The 19866-nt window shown below is 34.8% G+C and overlaps 1 protein-coding gene across 1 annotated transcript; it reads left to right on the plus strand.

The window, feature by feature from the left end:
• Positions 1–7557: 7557 nt before the first annotated feature.
• On the plus strand, positions 7558–19060 carry LOC144433343 (uncharacterized). Its single transcript, XM_078121648.1, has 11 exons — positions 7558–7737; positions 8120–8314; positions 8560–8748; positions 9571–10172; positions 11052–11184; positions 11817–12404; positions 13074–13627; positions 14323–14503; positions 14687–14801; positions 15020–15149; positions 18967–19060. The coding sequence occupies exons 1-11, from the start codon at positions 7558–7560 to the stop codon at positions 19058–19060; spliced, it is 2961 nt and encodes a 986-aa protein (XP_077977774.1).
• Positions 19061–19866: the final 806 nt, after the last annotated feature.

The following is a 19866-nucleotide window of genomic DNA, read 5'->3' on the forward strand; positions in this document are numbered from 1 at the left end:
GAGGCATGTTGAGGTATTTTGTTGAGAATTATAAATATTGCGAAATGTCAAGTACAAGGTTTAAATACAATGGAATGATGAAAAAAATGGCAGAGTCTGCTGACAGGCGCCGGTCACAAGAAACACTGTGAATTAAAATATCAGACGATGTATGTATTAATCGCCGACAATCCACCCGTATGCACGAGGGACTAACCCGGAAGCAAGTCGTTGTCAGCCATACGTTACAGTGGTAACATCGTCCGAGAAATCGCTGCGTTCAGAGTGTCATTATTCACAGAATTGTTGTTTTCGAGTGAAAACCCGTCTTGAATTGTATAACTCTAACAAATGAAGACATGTCAAGTTATATTTTGAAAGTTGTATCGCTAGTTTGAGACGATTTTCTCACGTACTATAGTACTATCGAGGCTTACTTGGAAGTAGTAGGACCTTACTCCAGTTCATCGGGAAGTTTAGCCAGTCCGATAATTCTTTCTGGTTTAGTTTACAACACTTTTGATCAATCACGCAGATTTTGTTGTTGTGATGAAAAGAAATAAAAAAAAAGATCATTTCAAGCATTTCGTTGTGTTTTCTTTGTGAAAGGTAACCGAACATGAACGAGTGTTACCACTGTAACGTATGGCTGAGAATGACTCTCTTCCGGGTACTTAACTTGAGATTGTCGCCGTACGGAAACTAAGATGGCGATTAATACATTTCTTCCCTATATATATCTACCACAACTAGTACAAGTTGAATGTTGTTGACTTTGTAAATTTGTTAGAAAATTGAAATTCAAATTGCCTCAAAATTATTTTAGATCCCTAGTTTATTTCATTCATCATTAAAATTTTCCAGGGTTACAGCTGTAAGACACTGGAATTATTTATAGCCAACCTCAAAATCCTCTTTTTTTCTTTTTCTTGTGTGCATTTCCCAGTCATTTTTTTCTGAGATTTTGTGCAATTTTTCATAACAGTAGATTTTTGTTATAAAATGGTGACTATGGTATAAAAGTACAATACATTACCAACTTCTGTGTAAAATGTGTTTTATAGTGAGACATCATATGAAACCACTAACCACTTTATTGCATCGCTAAAACAAAACTGCATAGTGAAGACCTGAACCACTTCTACATGTCACCAAAATAAAAAATTAAATTAAAAAAAAAAACAGCGGAGCTATTCTGACCGATAGGTCGCTTGTCTGTTATCAGAGTAGGTGTTTATACATTTAAATTCACTGATGAACACAGTACAAGTAAATCTCTTACCATTCATTTCTCTTCCTGTTAAAGCATTCAAAACCTTAGGAGTCATAACAGTGTTATAAATACAGTAATTTGTCATACATATCAGAACCACTTGTGGCATGTCGACCTATGATGTATGACAAGGACATAGATACCATCATGGGACAATGGAAGATAATGATAGACTGTTATAGACACAATAATTCATATATTGCAATTTGAATGGACTTGAAAAGAAAAATTTATAGATGTAAAAAGATATGACGTCTAGTTAATAATCCATAGTAATAAATTATATGGATGGAATAGATAGTGGAACATTTTCACCAAAAATATACATACTGCTATAAATCATGTACCGTATGTCTGCAAAGAGCCATCTGTAAAAGGGTTACTGTCTGTAACTTTACGATACTTGTGTTTGATTTTGCCACAGATGACCATACATGTTCTGCATCTACTGAAGTATTCAAAGAACAAGTATCAGAACACATAAACTCTTTTCACTATTACTACGTCTAGTGACATCCACACAAATGTACATATTCACAAACTTGGTGTGATACTTATTAGTATTACCAAGTCAACAGAAACAGAGGGAGGAGGGGTATCTCCAATGGAAATGTTTTTTTTTGTACTTATAAGGGTGTGAGACAAGGTATACTTTTCTGGCCTGACAGATGACCATAAGGGTGAGTGGGGGTGGGGGGAGGGTGGGGAGGGTTCCACTTAATGGCATGATGAATGCTACACCTTGGGTTTGATCTGCACAATGCACTTTCTTTAAATTATCATAAACACATGTATGGTAACATGTGAAATAATAACACTAATGTATGTTTATCATGGAAGTATAAGATTCATACACAAGTTCTCTTCTCTCTCCCACTTGTGAAAGAAGAGAACTTGTGTAGGGATGTAAATATAATCATGTATATCATCTTATCTTTAGTTTTATGACATGATTGAACTTTAACAGCAACTGCTACAATTTTATTAACTTTACTTACTACATATTTTCTTACTGTCCCACCAGACACTTCAGAATTCTTTGTGTGTGAGTGAAAAACTGGATGTACTATGGACATCAAATGTACAGCTAGATGGCTATACAGTGAAATGGCAGCAATTCATCGACAGCTCAACTGGATATACAAGAATTTATCCTGGAGTAAACCAAAACGAAATGAACTGTAAAGAAAAATATGACCCAAGACTACAGTCTGTAAGTGTATCATTTTAACTCTTTTTATGTTTTCAATGATTAATCATAAATTTATCAATATCAATATCTTTATTTCATAACTACCGGTATATTAAACCTTAACAAGTAATGTGTATTGTTATAATAATGTATCACTGTGTCCATTGATGTTCAGTTAGAAATAAAACTGATATTTTCCCTGTTGATTATGCAAATGAGACAAATTGAGATAAAATAGTTCCTGATGCAAAAATTCTCCTCATACAAATATGCAAATAAAGACATTTTATTTGTTGTCTTTTTAAGCTGATGCAAGAGTATTTATAATACAGTGGGCCCTCGCTAACTCGCGCCTCGGTAAGTCGCGGATTCGGCTAAGTCGCGGGTGTCACCTTGGATCCCATTTTTTCTTTTGTTTTCCTATTGTTTTCGGAACTCCTCTTTGTGTATTTTTTTAAACAAATGGCACGCCTGTCAATTTCAAACTCGTTGGTGTTTCGATGAAGAGGTGTCGCGGTTTGACTTTGATGTTAGCAATCGCCTTCTATTTATTCGGACTGCCTCACATTCACAAGTTCCTTATGCACTTCTCGGCTAGTCAACAAGCACGTCGACCATTTTCGTCTGGCTGGTGAACGGTGCATTGATCGTGTTAGAATCGAGTCGCAGGATACGTCAGTCGAATTCGAACATTGTCCACAAAAACAAATTAAAAACTAAAGCTTGTCTTGCATTAATATATCGTTTGATTTGATTGATTTAGAAGTCACCTAAAAACGTTTTGTTTCTTCAAAATTTTGAGGAAAACGTCATTTATATAACGAAATTTCGGTCTACGAATAACTGAATACGTTCATCACTTGCGTCTCTATGTTTATATATCTACCGACATCATGCATCACGCCACGTGTTGCCGAACCTTGCGATTTCTCAACTGAACCCCATCATTTAGGAATGTTGCTGTACTGAGAAACATAAAAAAATAGTTGTTGTTTTAGAATATATAAAACAAATCCCGTTATTCGATGATATAAAAGTCAAAACTGCACTTCCACAACCTGGAAATTCAACAGCATTTTTTGGCCCTACCATGGCCGTCAAGCGTGAGCTTGTAAGTTGTACTGTTAGTTTGTCGGCCGTGCAAAAAACAAAAAAGAAAGTCTAACCGCGATTGATGCTTTGAGAGTCACACAATTGTACGATAATCTTCCTCGAAGATTTACTGTTAACCCAGGACTGTTACAATATTACGTCCATGCGTCCATCACAATAAATTTCGAATACATACCGTCATGTTCGTGAACTGAAAAGATTTACCCTGGATTTACTGAATATTGAAACTTTGATTTCGTGCGTATCTTATTGTTTTTTTATGAATATCGCCCATAAACTTGCACTCATAAAAACATGTACAGTATTAGTTTCATCTGCACATTACTGAATAATGAAGAAAAGCTGACGTGTGACGTGTGTTAATGTGTGGTTATGAATATATAATGAGCACCTCGCTAAGTCGCGGCCCTCGCTAAGTCGCGGGTTTCTTGATGGACCCGGACACCCGCGAGTTAGCGAGGGTCTACTGTACCTTTAATAATTATTGACCATATTTGCACAAGACTATTTATTCATCTGGATATTTCAGTCAAATCTCACTGTCACCATCAGCTGTCACCTGTCACCTGATACGGCTTCCTTCAGAATTACACACATAGTACATCAATATTGACTTGAATTCCTTTGCATTCATTTTCCACAGTGGTATGTGAGTATGGTGTCTCCTCCCAAGGATGTTGCCATAGTGATTGATGTTACCATGGAAACAAGTATTGAACTGATGAAGAAAGCTGCTTCAGCTGTCATCAACACACTTACAAAGAATGACAATGCAGGAATCTTCATGTCTTCTAAAGCCAATGATACATCAACAAGACTACCTTTAACAAAAGTAAGCATGAACTTTTATACTTGTTTGAATACTTGAATTACAAATTTTTTCACACATGTTGATGAAGTCTATGGTCCAAACTCATGGCCACCACACAATATTTCAAAATTTGAACTCAGAAATTTCAGGCCAGACTCCACCTTGCACACTGGTCATTGGATAAATAAAAACATTTTTTTTGAAGCTTAATAGCTCTTTTTCTGTATGTCATCTATTGAAATAAGAGGTAGGTACCGAACTGATCATGTGGTACATTTACAGGAAATGTATCCATCATTAGGAGGTAGTGATTCAGGTTCTTATGTTTGATGCAATATTTGAAGTTTCCACAGTGATAATAGTTTGTTGTTGTTGTTGTTGTTGTTGTTGTTGTTGTTGTTGTTGTTGTTGGAGATCTTCATCATTACTTAGTTTATAGTCTCTTGGTGGTCAGAAATGTACTGTTGTAGAACTCTTAAATTCTTGTCACACAAACTATTCAGTTTTGACATATTCTGATTAACGTGACAATATTGACAAGGATGAAGGATTGACCAAATCTAAGTACATGTAGAACATGCAAATATTGACAAAAAAAGAAAAATGAAAGGGAAAATTGTTAAGAGGAAAACATAAACTAATTTTTAAAATTAAAAGTACGATAATAGCATAAATTTTGTTTAACTAATCTTTTCCATAACAAACTAACTCAAAATATTTATTCCACAAAACTTTTTATGTCTTCTTTTCCAACTGTAGGCGACAGCCTCACAAAGACAGACCTGGCTTATAGAGGCAAATGATCTACAAATCACCCCCAAAAGTGATGATTTAGGGACTACGGTTTCCATGGCAATGGAGGGATTAAATTCTCACTTTAAGAAACAAGGGACATCAGGTAGCTGTGTCCGTGTGATGGTACTAATAACAGATAGAACTGTACCTATATCTGTCCTCCATGGTATAAACAATGTTAATAGTGATAGATTAGATACCAGGGTATTTACCTATACACTGGGTCAGAATGCTGATGATCCTGTATCTAAACAGGTAAGATATGGAGGTGATGAAATGACTATGCTTATGCTAAATAGAGATGAGGGGAAAGTGGAGGAGGGGCTTATGGCACCCAGTATAGTTTGTTGTATGCAGAGTTTGTTGTATGCAGAGTTTGTTGTATGCAGAGTTTGATGTATGCAGAGTTTGCTGTATGCAGAGTTTGATGTATGCAGAGTTTGCTGTATGCAGAGTTTGATGTATGCAGAGTTTGTTGTATGCAAATTTTGCTGTATGTAGAGTTTGATGTATGTAGAGTTTGTTGTATGCAGAGTTTGCTGTATGCAAATTTTGCTGTATGTAGAGTTTGATGTATGCAGAGTTTGATGTATGCAGAGTTTATTGCATACAGAGGAGAAAATATGGAAGGTGGTTATATTGCTGTAAGATGAATTTCAAACTTATCAACAGCTAGCTTCGAATGTCTCATTTCAGATTTTATGATTGTGAATTGTAAGCAGATAAACATGGAAATGTTTCATTTCACATTTCATGTAAATTTTTAAAACTTTCATAAACATGGAAATGTCTCATTTCAGATTTCATGTGAATTTGAAAGTTATGGAAATGTCTCATTTCTGATTTCATGTGAATTTTAAACTTTCATTTTAAAACATGGAAATGTCTCATTTCAGATTTCATGTGATAACAATGGAGTTTGGTTTATGCTACAAAATGCCTCTGATATCCATCTAATTAGCCGATATTATCAGCTATTATCACCAGCAGAACATCTACCAGATATCATGTGGAGTGAGATGCACCCATTCAGGTAAACGTACTCACAAGTACAGTGTTATTGACAAGGGTACATGTACTCCCAAGCCTAATTATTCTCTAATATATTTGCAGGACCTTATTGAAAACAAATATGAGTGTAATTCTCAATACCTGTAATAGCATTTTACCTCATGTTAGAGGGTAAAAATAAAACAAGAAGGTTGACTTATTCTCACTTGCACTGGTACAAAAACATGTGAAGCACATGGAGTGGAAATTATGGTGTCGACCAAGAAATTGAATGTTCATTACTTTTATGATGTGCCTAGAGAGTAAAATTCTAGTTCAGGTACCAAGAATTATTCATTGATCCAAAACAAATAATTCATCATCTATAATTCACTAAAATCATTTGACATTCATAATTTATATATAAATATTATATAAAATATAATTATATAAATTATACAAATCCTTATATTCACAAGTGTTTCCTTTGTAGGTATGAAAATACTACAGGAGTTAGTGGATGTCTACCTGCTACCAATAATAGTAACACAATACTAGATGATATAGGTGTAGCATGTGTATACTTGGAAAATACTGTATTTGATGAGTTTACTGATGGAAAACAGGTAATGAATCAAATATTACAAGAAATGGAACAGTTACTACAATGTTGTCATGACAATAATTACAATGCTGTTTTAAAAGTCTTACTACTACTACTACTACTACTACTACTACTACTACTACTACTACTACTACTACTACTACTACTGACCAAAAAAGAAAATTTATTGTAATTATATTCATACTACTGCTTTCATTGGTGTAATTTAGCACAATGAAGTCATGGCATAGGCATATAGGAAAATGTGTGTGTGTGTGTGTGTGTGTGTGTGTGTGTGTGTGTGTCTGTCTGTCTGTCTGTCTGTCTGTCTGTCTGTCTGTCTGTCTGTCTGTCTGTCTGTCTGTCTGTCTGTCTGTCTGTCTGTCTGTCTGTCTGTCTGTCTGTACATGTCTGTGTCTGTGTCTGTCTCTAAGCAGTCTCTGTCTCTGTGTGTATCTATCTCTGTGTGTCTGTGTCTGTATCTGTGTGTGTCTGTGAATGACTTAAAGTCAAAAACAGCTGGACTGATTGCCTTGGTAATCGGTGAAAACATTACAAAGGATGTGTAGTTGGGAAATTGTTGAATGGAAAGCGAAGCATACATTAGGTTCAAAAAAAGTGATTTTTAGAGTCATCCAATCAATTATTACATTTTAGTGTTAAGCTATCCAGCATGTTATAAATCACTCCTGTCAAAACCCACTGTTTAAGTACACTAAAGTTCAAAACAATGCACAGTATGTGTGATGTGGCTATTATTACAGCGTATAAATATCTTGTTAATTCAGGTACTGTCCGACATGGTTACATCTACTACAAGAGGATGTCCAATAAGACTCTTCAGTGAATTTGACTTACTGGAATTGAGACCTAAAGAATCCCAGTGTGACAGACCAATTAGTAGAACAGCCAGAGAATTGAGAGACTTTGCTGAGAATGCTGTAAAGGCAGTTGCTAGAAGAGCTGAAATTAATTATCAGGTACCGGTATATTAGTCAACATGTCCACCGAATTTGAAAATTAGCTGTAACATCAAGAATATAGTACGATTTCCACTTGAAAATAACATCAAAGAAGCATTAATCCAATCAAGAGTGACACAGTAATAGACTATGACATAGAATATGCTTGACTTTCAAAGAGGTGAGGGATATTGTCTACAAAAAAATAGTTTGAATATATGTTCAGGATCCTGAACACATTTTTGATGTGAGCCTACACATGATAGATATATCTGTAGCAGTTCTAGCGTAGGACCGAGAGTGACGTAGCAAAACCTCTACAGTACTGTATCTTACATAAACCATGCTAATTATAATACAAATATAAGTAAATCAAATTCTTGTTTTCTAATACTTTCAGATTTCCTTCAACACTGAAGATTGTTTTTTTTCTAAGGATATTTATGACACATGTAGATTTCTTCCACCAAACTTGGATTTTGAGAAAGAATTTGGAAGACAAGTTACCATGGAAACAGCAACATTGCATTTGACTCGGGCCATGGAACAGATGTTATCCCAGAATGCAACACTGGAAGATTTTCGATTGAATAAGGTATTATTTCATTGATGTAATAAAAAAGGCAGCCATAGTTCTTTTATTATTTGGCTTTGAAAAATGAAAAGGCATAATTTTGAAAGATTCCACTATTGACTTGTAAAAAGGAAATTCTACATAGTGTGTTCTTGTTATTTACTGACAGAAAGGTTATTGGATGTATCTTTCCTTGCCATTTTTCTTTAGAAAATGAATTCATATTTTCTGACTACATTTTCATTTCATATGTTTTTAATGTGTAGGAACTTTACACATCAGTATGTATGTCCAATAGCTTGGATGAACACTGGCAGACCTTTGTTGGTGACAATAGAGATATACAGTGGCAGTTTTATGGAGACCAAAGGGATAGGTTTCTTAGAATCTATCCAGGAATAGAAGACACAGAGGAGGAGTGTTCCTTGAAAGGCTCAGAAGCACCATTTAGAACTGTAAGTATATGGTATTTAGTTATAAAGTGTGTCACTCTATGACAGAACTCCCTCCATGATGCGTGAGTGCAAGTGTGGCGTACCTGGAGTATTGGCATGAGTGCTTGAAGTGTTCTCTGCAGCTGTGTTTTCACAAACTCTGTTGGTAGGATCTGTGCTGAGTAGTTTGTCTGGAGAATAATAATGATAAAATTATTTATAAAGTGCCAATATATCAATTAAACTTGCTCAGAGGGGCTGTAAAATACTAAAAAAATGAACCAATACATATACCGGTAATAATGATAATGTTGGTTTTATACATCATTTTCACACTTTGTGCTCAAATCGCTTTACAATTATTACCCCTTGACACGGATCTATATCGGCTCAATGGCCCCTTATACTTCCTCAACTCCCCGGGAAGCATACAATCCATTGCAGCCTTTATAAGCACATAGGATTAAAGCATTCACATTGCAACCTCTATCCTACCAGATCCCCAATTATACAGCTGGGTTGACTGAGGCACAGTCATGGTTCAAATCTTGCCCAAGGACTTTAGCCACTGAGAAACAAATGGCTTGAACCTGCAACGTGCAGATTCCAAGCCGGCCATCCTAACCATTTGACCATCATGACTCCACTAGATGCAAAAATACACTGAAGATACAAATATACACAGATATCACAAACTACTGATACAAAGTTGACAATTCTTTGTCATAAAATGAAATTATCTGACAGACATGAGTCGTGTCTTGAGTTTTCGTTTAAAGACAACTTTGTAAATAAGATGAACTTTTTCTAATCATAAGACTAATTTTTCTTTACACCATCCAGTGGTTTCCAAGTGCAGCATCCAGTCCAAAAGATGTCATTATAATTGTGGATCCAAACAATAAAGATCAGCTGCCATTGATGCAAGAAGCTATCATTAGTCTTGTTAACACTTTGACTAGATATGACTTTGCTAACATTATCAATAGCGGTAAGGCACTCTACAGAGGAATGGTAAAAACAACCAATCAAGTCAGACAAGAGATGATCAAATTAGCCAGAAATCTGAACACCACGAATAGTCGCAATGTGATTGGTTCATTTCAAACGGCTAAAACATCATGGGAATATGGAATGAATGGTGGAAATGCATCAAGATGTGTGGAAGCAGTGTTATTTCTGACAGACAGCATTCTACCAGATAAGTTATTACAGGATTTACAGAACATCATCAAGAGAATTGATCGTTTTAGAGTTTTTACCTATAGTATTGGACCACTTGCCGATCAAACAAACAGCTGGCAATTAGCGTGTCAGAATAAAGGGATCTGGACACACTTTAAAACAGTTTATGATATTTGGGCTCATATTAGTGATTACTACAATTATTTTAACAGTAATGAACCTACAACTGATGTGATTTGGTCAGAAGTCTATGAAGATAGGTGAGTTTACAAAACTTAGTTGATAATATTGTTTGTCTCAATTCATTGTACCGTGATAAATAGGATACAGTATCATGTTATTTCTTTGTTAAATATGTTTTAATACCAAAATCATATTGTAATAGTTGAAATTTACTCTCAATTTACAGGAGAAATGAAGTTGCCTTGGTGTTTCAGTCATGGTACCGACATGATGTTTTTGACACAAAGATAGACATATTTCAACTCTTGCCTAACAATGACTGAGACACAACAAACACACAACACAGCAGGATCCTTTAGCCAATCACATTAAAAAGTGATAAAGCATTCTTTTACAGTGTAGTAGAAAAAGACATCTGATGAAAAAAACTATACATGAACTTGATGATTTTAATGACTGCAAACTGAAATTGTTCATTTCCCAACTGAAAATCAACATGGTAACTTGACTACTTCTAGGTTTTATCCCCCCACTGTGAATGGCACCTCTATAATTGTTTAGTTTGTATTTGAAGTTGTCTGAGCATGTGTAAAAACATCTTATCCCATGAGTGAACGACCAAGTCAACTTCATCTACTGTGTATAAAAATGCCATGGTTACTTTAACTGAGATGTAGACCTGTTGGTAACCATAATCTAGCAATGTTGTCTATAGGATTGACACTATCAACTGTATCTTACAATCAAAAACTAAGATTATTTCATATGTATGTGTATATGGTAAAACTTCTATAGGGTGTAAATCGCTGATGATGTATGTGTCAATTCTTTTATTTGTAATTATACAAAACCATAAACAATCAACAAATATAAATATTAAAATTCACAACACAATGAAACCCTGTCAGTGTGCTATACTAATACTTGTATATAATATCGACATTGTTACATACCAGGTATGGTCTTGGTTCCATTCTGTCTGGCTGTCTACCTGTCTATAACACACAAAGTAAACATCTCACCTTATTAGGAGTCGTGTGTGTCGACATTATGGAAAAAACCTTGAACAGCTTCCATGATGCTAAAGAGGTAAGAAAACCAAACATATAGACTCAGAAATAATTGTAGTTGTTTTTTAATTGTCAGACAAAAAGTTTGTGCCTTTATTTTCGGTATATTAAAAGGAATGTGTTTTGCTAACCAAATGTTAGGCAAGCTCACAAAACTCACACACACACATGCACGCACACACCCTGTCCCTGCCATCTACTGTTTAATATCTCTCTCTCTCTCTCTCTCTCTCTCTCTCTCTCTCTCTCTCTCTCTCTCTCTCTCTCTCTCTCTCTCTCTCTCTCTCTCTCTCTCTCTCTCTCTCTCTCTCTCTCTCTCTCTCTCTCTCTCTCTCTCTCTCTCTCTCTCTCTCTCTCTCTCTCTCTCTCTCTCTCTCTCTCTCTCTCTCTCGCTCGCTCGCTCGCTCGCTCTCTCTCTCTCTCTCTCTCTCTCTCTCTCTCTCTCTCTCTCTCTCTCTCTCTCTCTCTCTCTCTCTCTCTCTCTCTCTCTCTCTCTCTCTCTCTCTCTCTCTCTCTCTCTCTCTGTTGCCGTCTCTCACAGTCTGTCTTCAATAAAAGTCATAATGGCTCATCTGTTGATGCATTTTCTTTTAGCTGTTCAACATATATTATGCATCTCTTGTCAAACTTTCATCTTAATTATTTTGCCAGATTTATGATTCCATGATGGGTGGTTCAAGACGATGTCCTTCAGTACAGCTAAGTGAAATCCAAATAGAGGAATTGAGAACAGGAGATGCTAAGTGTACACGTCAAGTCATCACTAATGCTAAACAATTGCAACAATACACCGAAGATGCATTGCGTAGACTTACAGACTTAGCACACAGTAACTATCAAAGTATCATTACACCAGAAATTGTGTCTTGCCCATTTGATGACGAAGTTCATGAAGTCTGTCATAGCAGCCCACCAGAGAAAACAGTGCGACCAGAAGTCACATACCCCAAGTATATACTTGGAGACTCAACAGTTTTACTTTCTGTTGAAGACAGTGATGAACTTGACGATGATATGAAAAACCTTGCTCCAGAAAATCCCTTGTTTACCACACTCTGTTTGTCAGAGAGTTTTGTCACAAGTTGGAACAGTTATGCCCAGGTAGCATATCATTATTTCATTGGTGATAAACTGGAAACGACATGCACAAGAGTTTTCCCAGATGTTGTCTTTGGAAAAGACTTAAACCTGTGTGATTCAAAGAAAAGAGACGAGAGGATCTTACGAATCCAAAAAGAGGTATGGTTCACAGGGCTGTATAATGGACACTGTTTGTTCGTAATATTGAGTATAAACAAAGTGCCACATAGAGGGAAAAAAAATGAGGATCCGAAGAGTCATTCTTGCCAGTCCTTATTCAAATTCATAAAGTGTGTATGCCAGCTGACTCTACTTGTTTACAGTCCTTATTCTAATCTTTGACACAGTCTTTATTTTATGTTTTACAAGTCTGACTTTCAGTGTTGTTCAACAATCTTGACCAAATTTATCTTTTTCATCTGTATATCTGGTTTTACCCCTTTACTGAACTACAGTGAACCACTTGATTTAATTGCCAACTGGGCTTTCTTGTTAGTCTGCCTGGTATGGCTAACCATCCCATGGTCTATAGTATTCTTATAGGATTCCTATAAGACCTATATGATTCCTATATGATTCCTATAGGACTGATCATTCCTATAGGACTGTCCTAAAAGATTCTAATTCCTATAGGAATTGTAAAGTATTCCATTAAGAAAGGGGCCAAAATACTATAAGATCTTATAGGAATAATCTTTTAGGAATACTATAGACCATTTCCATAAGGGATTGTTCACATTTGCATTGTATATACAAAAAAAGTAGTGGTATATGAATAATATATTATACTAATCATTCTTGTTCTGTCATTTAATCTTGTTTGCACAGACTGACATCAATTCTAGATTCAGTCCAAGGGATGTCATGATTGTGATTCAGAACACAGATTTCACCACTCTCAATCTGATGAAGACAACCATACACACTCTCACCAAGGAAATGACACCAACAGATAAGGTTGGCATGGTAACTACTGGAGGCAGTCACCATGACAACCAAATGGAGTTTTTTACACAGAAAAATGAGCAAGATTTTCTCAATTTCATCCAAGAGATAAGTTACACTAGAGAAACAAGAACACTAGAAGAAACATTACAAGAAGCTTTCTATGTCTTGACTGAGAATTCACAGAATTGTTTACCAGTAATGGTGATTCTTACCGACGATATCCTTGATGTAGATCTTATTGAACTCTTTGAGGCATTCAGTCAGAAACTGAATACAACTGTGTTTGTATATTTATATGGCAATGCAGGCAATGTTGAAGACACTAAACAAACTGCCATGGAAATAGCATGTGCCAACAATGGTGCATGGGACATTATCAAGTCAGAGTCTGCGGCAGTTGATAACATAGAAAATTATGCCAAATTTTTACCAAGGTAAGTAACAACTGAACAAAGGTTCAGTATTTGTATTGGCATGGGAAAAGCCTGTCTGTTTATCTTTATGGGTGCATGTGAATAATTTATGCAGTTATTTCAAACTTCTAAAACTGTACAGTTATTTGATAGGTATCATACATCTGGGTGTCGAGATTGGAAATTGTTCAAATCAATTGCACCAGAGTGTACAAGTGGGGTAAAAATAAGGTTATTTTCAGTCAGTAAAATGTGAACTTTTTAAAATACAGGACAAATTTGTAATTTGATAGCGATGTTTCTAGGGATGTCTGGATGATGAATATATCATAGCAATTCAAGGGTTGTTATCTTAGTTAGGTCTAAAAACTGTTACTTTTGGTAGCAAATTGTTGGACTAGTCGATTTAAATGTTCCATTTGATCTGGACATGTATAACTATTGAATGTAATATGATCTGATGCTGTGTGTGAAATTCAGAAGATTGTTGGACTAGTCGATTTTAATGTTCCATTTGATCTGGACATGTATAATTGTTGAATGTAATGTGATCTGATGCTGTGTGTGAAATTCAGAAGATTGTTGGACTAGTCGATTTAAATGTTCCATTTGATCTGGACATGTATAATTGTTGAATGTAATATGATCTGATGCTGTGTGTGAAATTCAGAAGGTTCATCATTATGAATTCAACATCTCTTTTCTTGCGTCAACAGTGATTTGAGTAAAGTGAAATCACCCGTATGGTTTGAAATGACCTCTGACCTTTTATTACCCAGCATTCAATCTAACCCAATGGTTGGTTGTATGCCAGTGGTAGTTGATGGGAACTTTATAGGAACACTGTGTGACACCATTGCTAAGGACAAATTTACACAATATAATGACAGTTCTCAGGTAAGAAGTGTAGAAATCATTTTAGCCTCTGCACCATCATTTAAATTATACAAAGTTTGGAATTAAGCCAATCATGCATTCAGCCATGCACCTAGAAGTAAAGTATGGGGGTGGGGGTGGGGGGGGAGTTATGAGTCTTCATGAAGACATGTTAATACATTGGATATATTTATCTCATTACAGGTCCTTCATTCATTACCTAATAACACACTTCAATGTATGAGAACTTATTTATCAAAAGAAGAACAAAGTCATCTGAGAAGAAATGGTGTGAAGTGTGGAACACCAAGACCAAGAGGTAAGGGAATCTTCATTATTTACAAGTGAGGGTTCAGAAGAATGACATGAAAAATCAAAACAATTAACATACACCCTTGCCTTACTTGAGAAATTTGACTCAAGTTATGACTTATATTCAGTACTGTGTGACATTCTTTTGATTCTTATTTATCCGTACAATATATTATATTATATTCAGTACTGTGTGTCATTCTCATTTCTTTCTTATCCGTACAGGCATGGAACCTGCTGGTATAGCAGGACTGGTAATTGGTATAGCTGGTTTTATAGCTCTGTTGGTGGTCTTAGCATATGTACTGTATAAACACAAGGATCTTGTTGAGAGAAAGATTAGTAATGCCTTCAGGTATGTGATTTTAACATACACATGATTATGGTTGAAAACCAAAAAAATCGAAGGTGTTTGTTAAGATATATGTGTAATGTGTCATGTTATCATACTTATCAGTGGATATAACATTGTATCAGTAATAATATCATTAATACTAACAATATTCTAATCAAAACTGAGAATGTACTTTTGATTCTCTTTCTATATTCTGCATCGTTTCTTTCACAATTAACTCATATTTTCTTTCTTCTTGTCTTTGCAAAGTAAACTATTTTTCATAAAGTATATCTAATGAGTATTTGCCACCAGATGAACTCTTACCAGAAATATGATGTCAGTCATGCCATGGGATGTATGTCAGTTTTTAAAGTGAAATTATAAACCTACCAACGGGTACAACTCAGAGGGGCTATGACCACTTTCTGTCCATCAGTCCATCTGTGTGTCTGTCAGTCTGAGGACAGCCATATCTCTGACAGCCATGACTCAAAACCACTCCACCAAACCTGGCACAAGTGTCATCCAACACTATAGGGTGTATATGCACATCATTTAATTTTGTGTGAATTATGAAAAAATGGTTGCCATATTTGTCCTAAAAATACACATTTTGTCTCATATATCCCCAACGTTTGATATTGAAAGTTTTAAATTTAGATTTGTTAAATGAATGACTTTTGACTTTTGTGTAAGAAGGGCTACCTTTTTCTGATAAGATTGTAGGACCATATTTCAGACATCAATTAACAGCACAATACATGTTGTGTTGGAAGCTATGTCTTTCAAAGCAGAAAGAGCTGTTTAATATATAATTATGAAAACATTGAATATATACTATGTCTAAATAGCCGGTGAGAGTTTATTGGGTAGCTTATGATAGTCATTGACAAGAGTTTACATTAAGCAAATAAGTTTGATATTTTAACTGTTTGTGTTTTGGTACTAAAATAATATACAGGATGCTTGTAAATTATAATGTTCTCCATTTTCCTTTTAAAAGCAAAGCATAGTAAATAGAGCATGGTAATTTGCCTGATAATGATTGCTAAACTTACTTCTACTAATTAACTACCAACTTACTATAACCACAGGCTGCAGTGAGCATGTAATTGATTGATCGATCGATTGATTTATTGATTGATTTATTATTAACTATCCTTAGATAATGTAATGGTTTTAAAAGTGACACGTACTATCTCCCACTTATCAATAATCCAGATTTTTATACTTAATACCCCGTTATCATGGTTAGAATTGGAAATTTCCAATACCAGATAGTTATTATAGACAGAAGGTCATACTTAGTCTAATGTTGTTCCAAATCAACTGCAAACCACGACCGTCTTTTTAACGGTAATGTTTCTTTTTAGTCCCTGAATGGAAGACTATTTCAATCAATGGACTAGTCCATCTGTCCGTTTGTGTGTCAATCCATCTGTCATACATCATGATTTCTCAGACATGTAATATCCAATTTCTTTCAAACCTGGCACAAAGATGACATGTCATATCATAGGACATTATATGCACGTCTCTTTGTTTTGCAACATATGCAAATGTGACCGAATGGCAGCCATGTTTGCGGTTAAAAATCAATAGTTACTACATAACTCAAAAACTGTTATACATAGAGACTCCATTCAAGTATCTACCTCATACTATCGGGTACAAACTTTCTTTTAAGACCTTGAACCCCTTGACCTTTAGGGCCAAAATGAAGCCATTTCCTGCATATCACAGACACTTTGCCCATCATTTGATTTGTTGCTACTAATTTCTTCGAAATCATGTCACAATCAGTCAAATGGAAATGAAGTATTTGAGGGAACTGTGTCTTCTATGGAAACTAAACTTGTTCTGTCTTGATCACATTTTCTACTTCATTTCACTTTCTCTCTTCTGACACTCTCTTAACACAGGACTGAGACTGCTATCGATGCAGTTGATGAAAAAGAAAAACAACCTATTCTCTTAGAAGCTTCACCTCAGCCTCTGGTGATAGAGTGGGAAACAACAGTTTAAATCATCAACTGAAATATTTTTTTTAAAATTCATTTTTATCCAAATTATTTATGTTAGAAATATTTTTACATAATCATGGAATTAAATAATTATGTTGTCCCATCTATAATTATTCAGAGTTCAACTGATTAGTACTAAAAGTAAGTGTGTGATTTCTTTCTTTGTAGGAGTAATCACTACTGGTAGCAGTAATCTGTTCCAAAAATACAGTTTCTATGCTAAATTTAATCTCCTAAGATTGACTTCGGAATAGAAATGTATTTGAGGAATAGATTAGAGTTACATCTGTTTGGTGTTAATTTAACTATCATATTAACAGTCTTTGTTTCATTGCCATAAATTTCCTCACTATCATCATCATCGTCATCATCGTCGTCGTCATCATCTTCATCATCATCATCATCATCATCATCATCATCATCGTCATCGTCATCATCAAACTAATTCTCTTATCTCTCTCTACACGTTCAATCTGATTCTCCTCTGTTATCTTTTCTCTTTCTCTCTCTAATACTGACCACTTTACATCTTGCTTTTTGTCTCAGATACATACGTGATCACCATGGTAACCTTTGAAGAATGTTTTTTGTTTAAAAACATCTACCTTTCACATCAAGATAAAATCTGAATTTCTAGATGGTTTGATATGTTTTATAGACCATATTTCACATTACCTGTTTTTGTCTGCATCTTTTGGTAGTGCCCATAGTGGGTAACATAATACAAATGAGAATTGATTCAAATGACAAAACACAATAGATTAGAAGTATGGTAAACAACACAAATCAATCCCTCTGTGAGATCAGATTTGGATTATTTTGCCTTTCACACATTTTAAATTATCATGAACATGTGCAAGACCTGATAATCTTGATATGCTGCTCAAACTCATGTGTTAATTATGTATGAAATTTGCATATTTTCCTGTGGCCATATTAGAATTGTTTCTGACATTTTCCCAATAGCCAGATGGGATGTGTCAAATAAGATATTGCTGACTGTTATTGTTGTTGTTTATGTTACCAATAGAATCTATGTAGCTAATCCATGTCATGTATTCATTGTCAGTGATAAAGCATTCCTTTACATTTGATACTGTTATGTGTTGGGTTCTACTCTGTATATTGTCAGTGATAATTTAAAGCATTCTTTATACATTTGGTAGTGTTACCTGTTATCTTAAACAGAATGGTTAATACCTTGTTTATTGATAGAGAGAGAGAAATAAGTCTAGGAGATAGTGATATGTTTCAAACATGTATACAGCAAATGGTTTGATGGTCCATATTCAGGTATAACATATGACTGCAGTATAGTGTATTCTGCATCAATAACAGGTTTTCCTTTAATATTATGACATATCTTTGGCTGTGTACATCATATCAATCTTCATTGCATAACAACATGCCTTAGCAAGCATGGTAAACCATACAAAAATAACATACAGAAATAAAATAATATCAGAAAACAGTATCCATTAGAAAAAATCCGTCTATATTTTTTCCCCAATATTCATATTCTCATCAAGATGAAACAGTTATTTTGAGCTATGACATTTTAACTGTGAGTTATTCTGTAGCAGTTGCTTTCATTTATCATAGTGCTTATCATTGTTCAAAGAAGGCTAACACACATCAATGAAAATGTCGCATTATAGTATACATTACATCTTGTGAGGTTTACTTCCCATTTCAAATATGATTATTATTGGGAGAATAACTGTTCATGGACAGCATTTTTTTTGATGCTGTGAGTAGAAATTTTCACTACTAAATCGTTATTATTGTCTGTTTTGTTTTTGTTCCTACAGATCAGTTAGACGTTCTCGTGCTAGACCTGATGACTCAGACTATATGGATGGATCATTTCTATTAGTATCAGAGGATGAAGATCGATATTACTAATAGAGATCTATAGATGAAGAAACAAATAAATTGTACATACTGAATGTTATTAATATATACTATAATCTTGTACATAAAACAGAATGTATTTGACCATTTGTTTACTCTGCTCTAGCTGTAACTGAGGTATTATTTTTGCAATCAGAAAACCAATGATGTATTCCTAGAAAATTGTTAGAATACCAATAATTAGATAATTGTACATGCCAATTAGATGTCTATTTTATCTATAAGTAGTATAGTAATAAGTTGATATCATGATTCATTGGGGTGCTGATTTTTGGGTGCGAACCCAAAAATCAATTTGATTGGATATATTGCACCATACTATGTGTGGTGCCATACAGATATGTTTACCCACAGGTTATTCAAAACTGCAGGGTGTATAATGTTATGATTATGTCATTATATATCTAACAACACAGCTATAGGAAAATATTCCAGTTGCAGCTAGTACAGCTTTAAGCATAAGAAGATAAGCTAAGATGCAAGATCTGGATGAAGAAAAAATATCTGACCATCTGAAATGTAAACATAGCTGGAAGTCTTGAATTATTACGGCATATTGGTATATGAACATGAATGCATGATTACAGTGAATGAAATAGAAGAATTGTGGTTATACATCACTCTACAAATGGTGTAACTATTTCAAAGGAATTTTAAGCCATGGCTTTCAAGACTGTCAAATACCTGAAGATTAACATTTCTTTCAGAATGTCTTATAAAAGGAGATTGAATGTAGTACACAACAATTTACTATTTTTTGTCAAAAGAATCATTAGATTAAGTATTAATGATCAACG

The sequence above is a fragment of the Glandiceps talaboti genome, chromosome 3, assembly GCF_964340395.1.
Source record: "Glandiceps talaboti chromosome 3, keGlaTala1.1, whole genome shotgun sequence".
NCBI lineage: Eukaryota > Metazoa > Hemichordata > Enteropneusta > Spengelidae > Glandiceps > Glandiceps talaboti.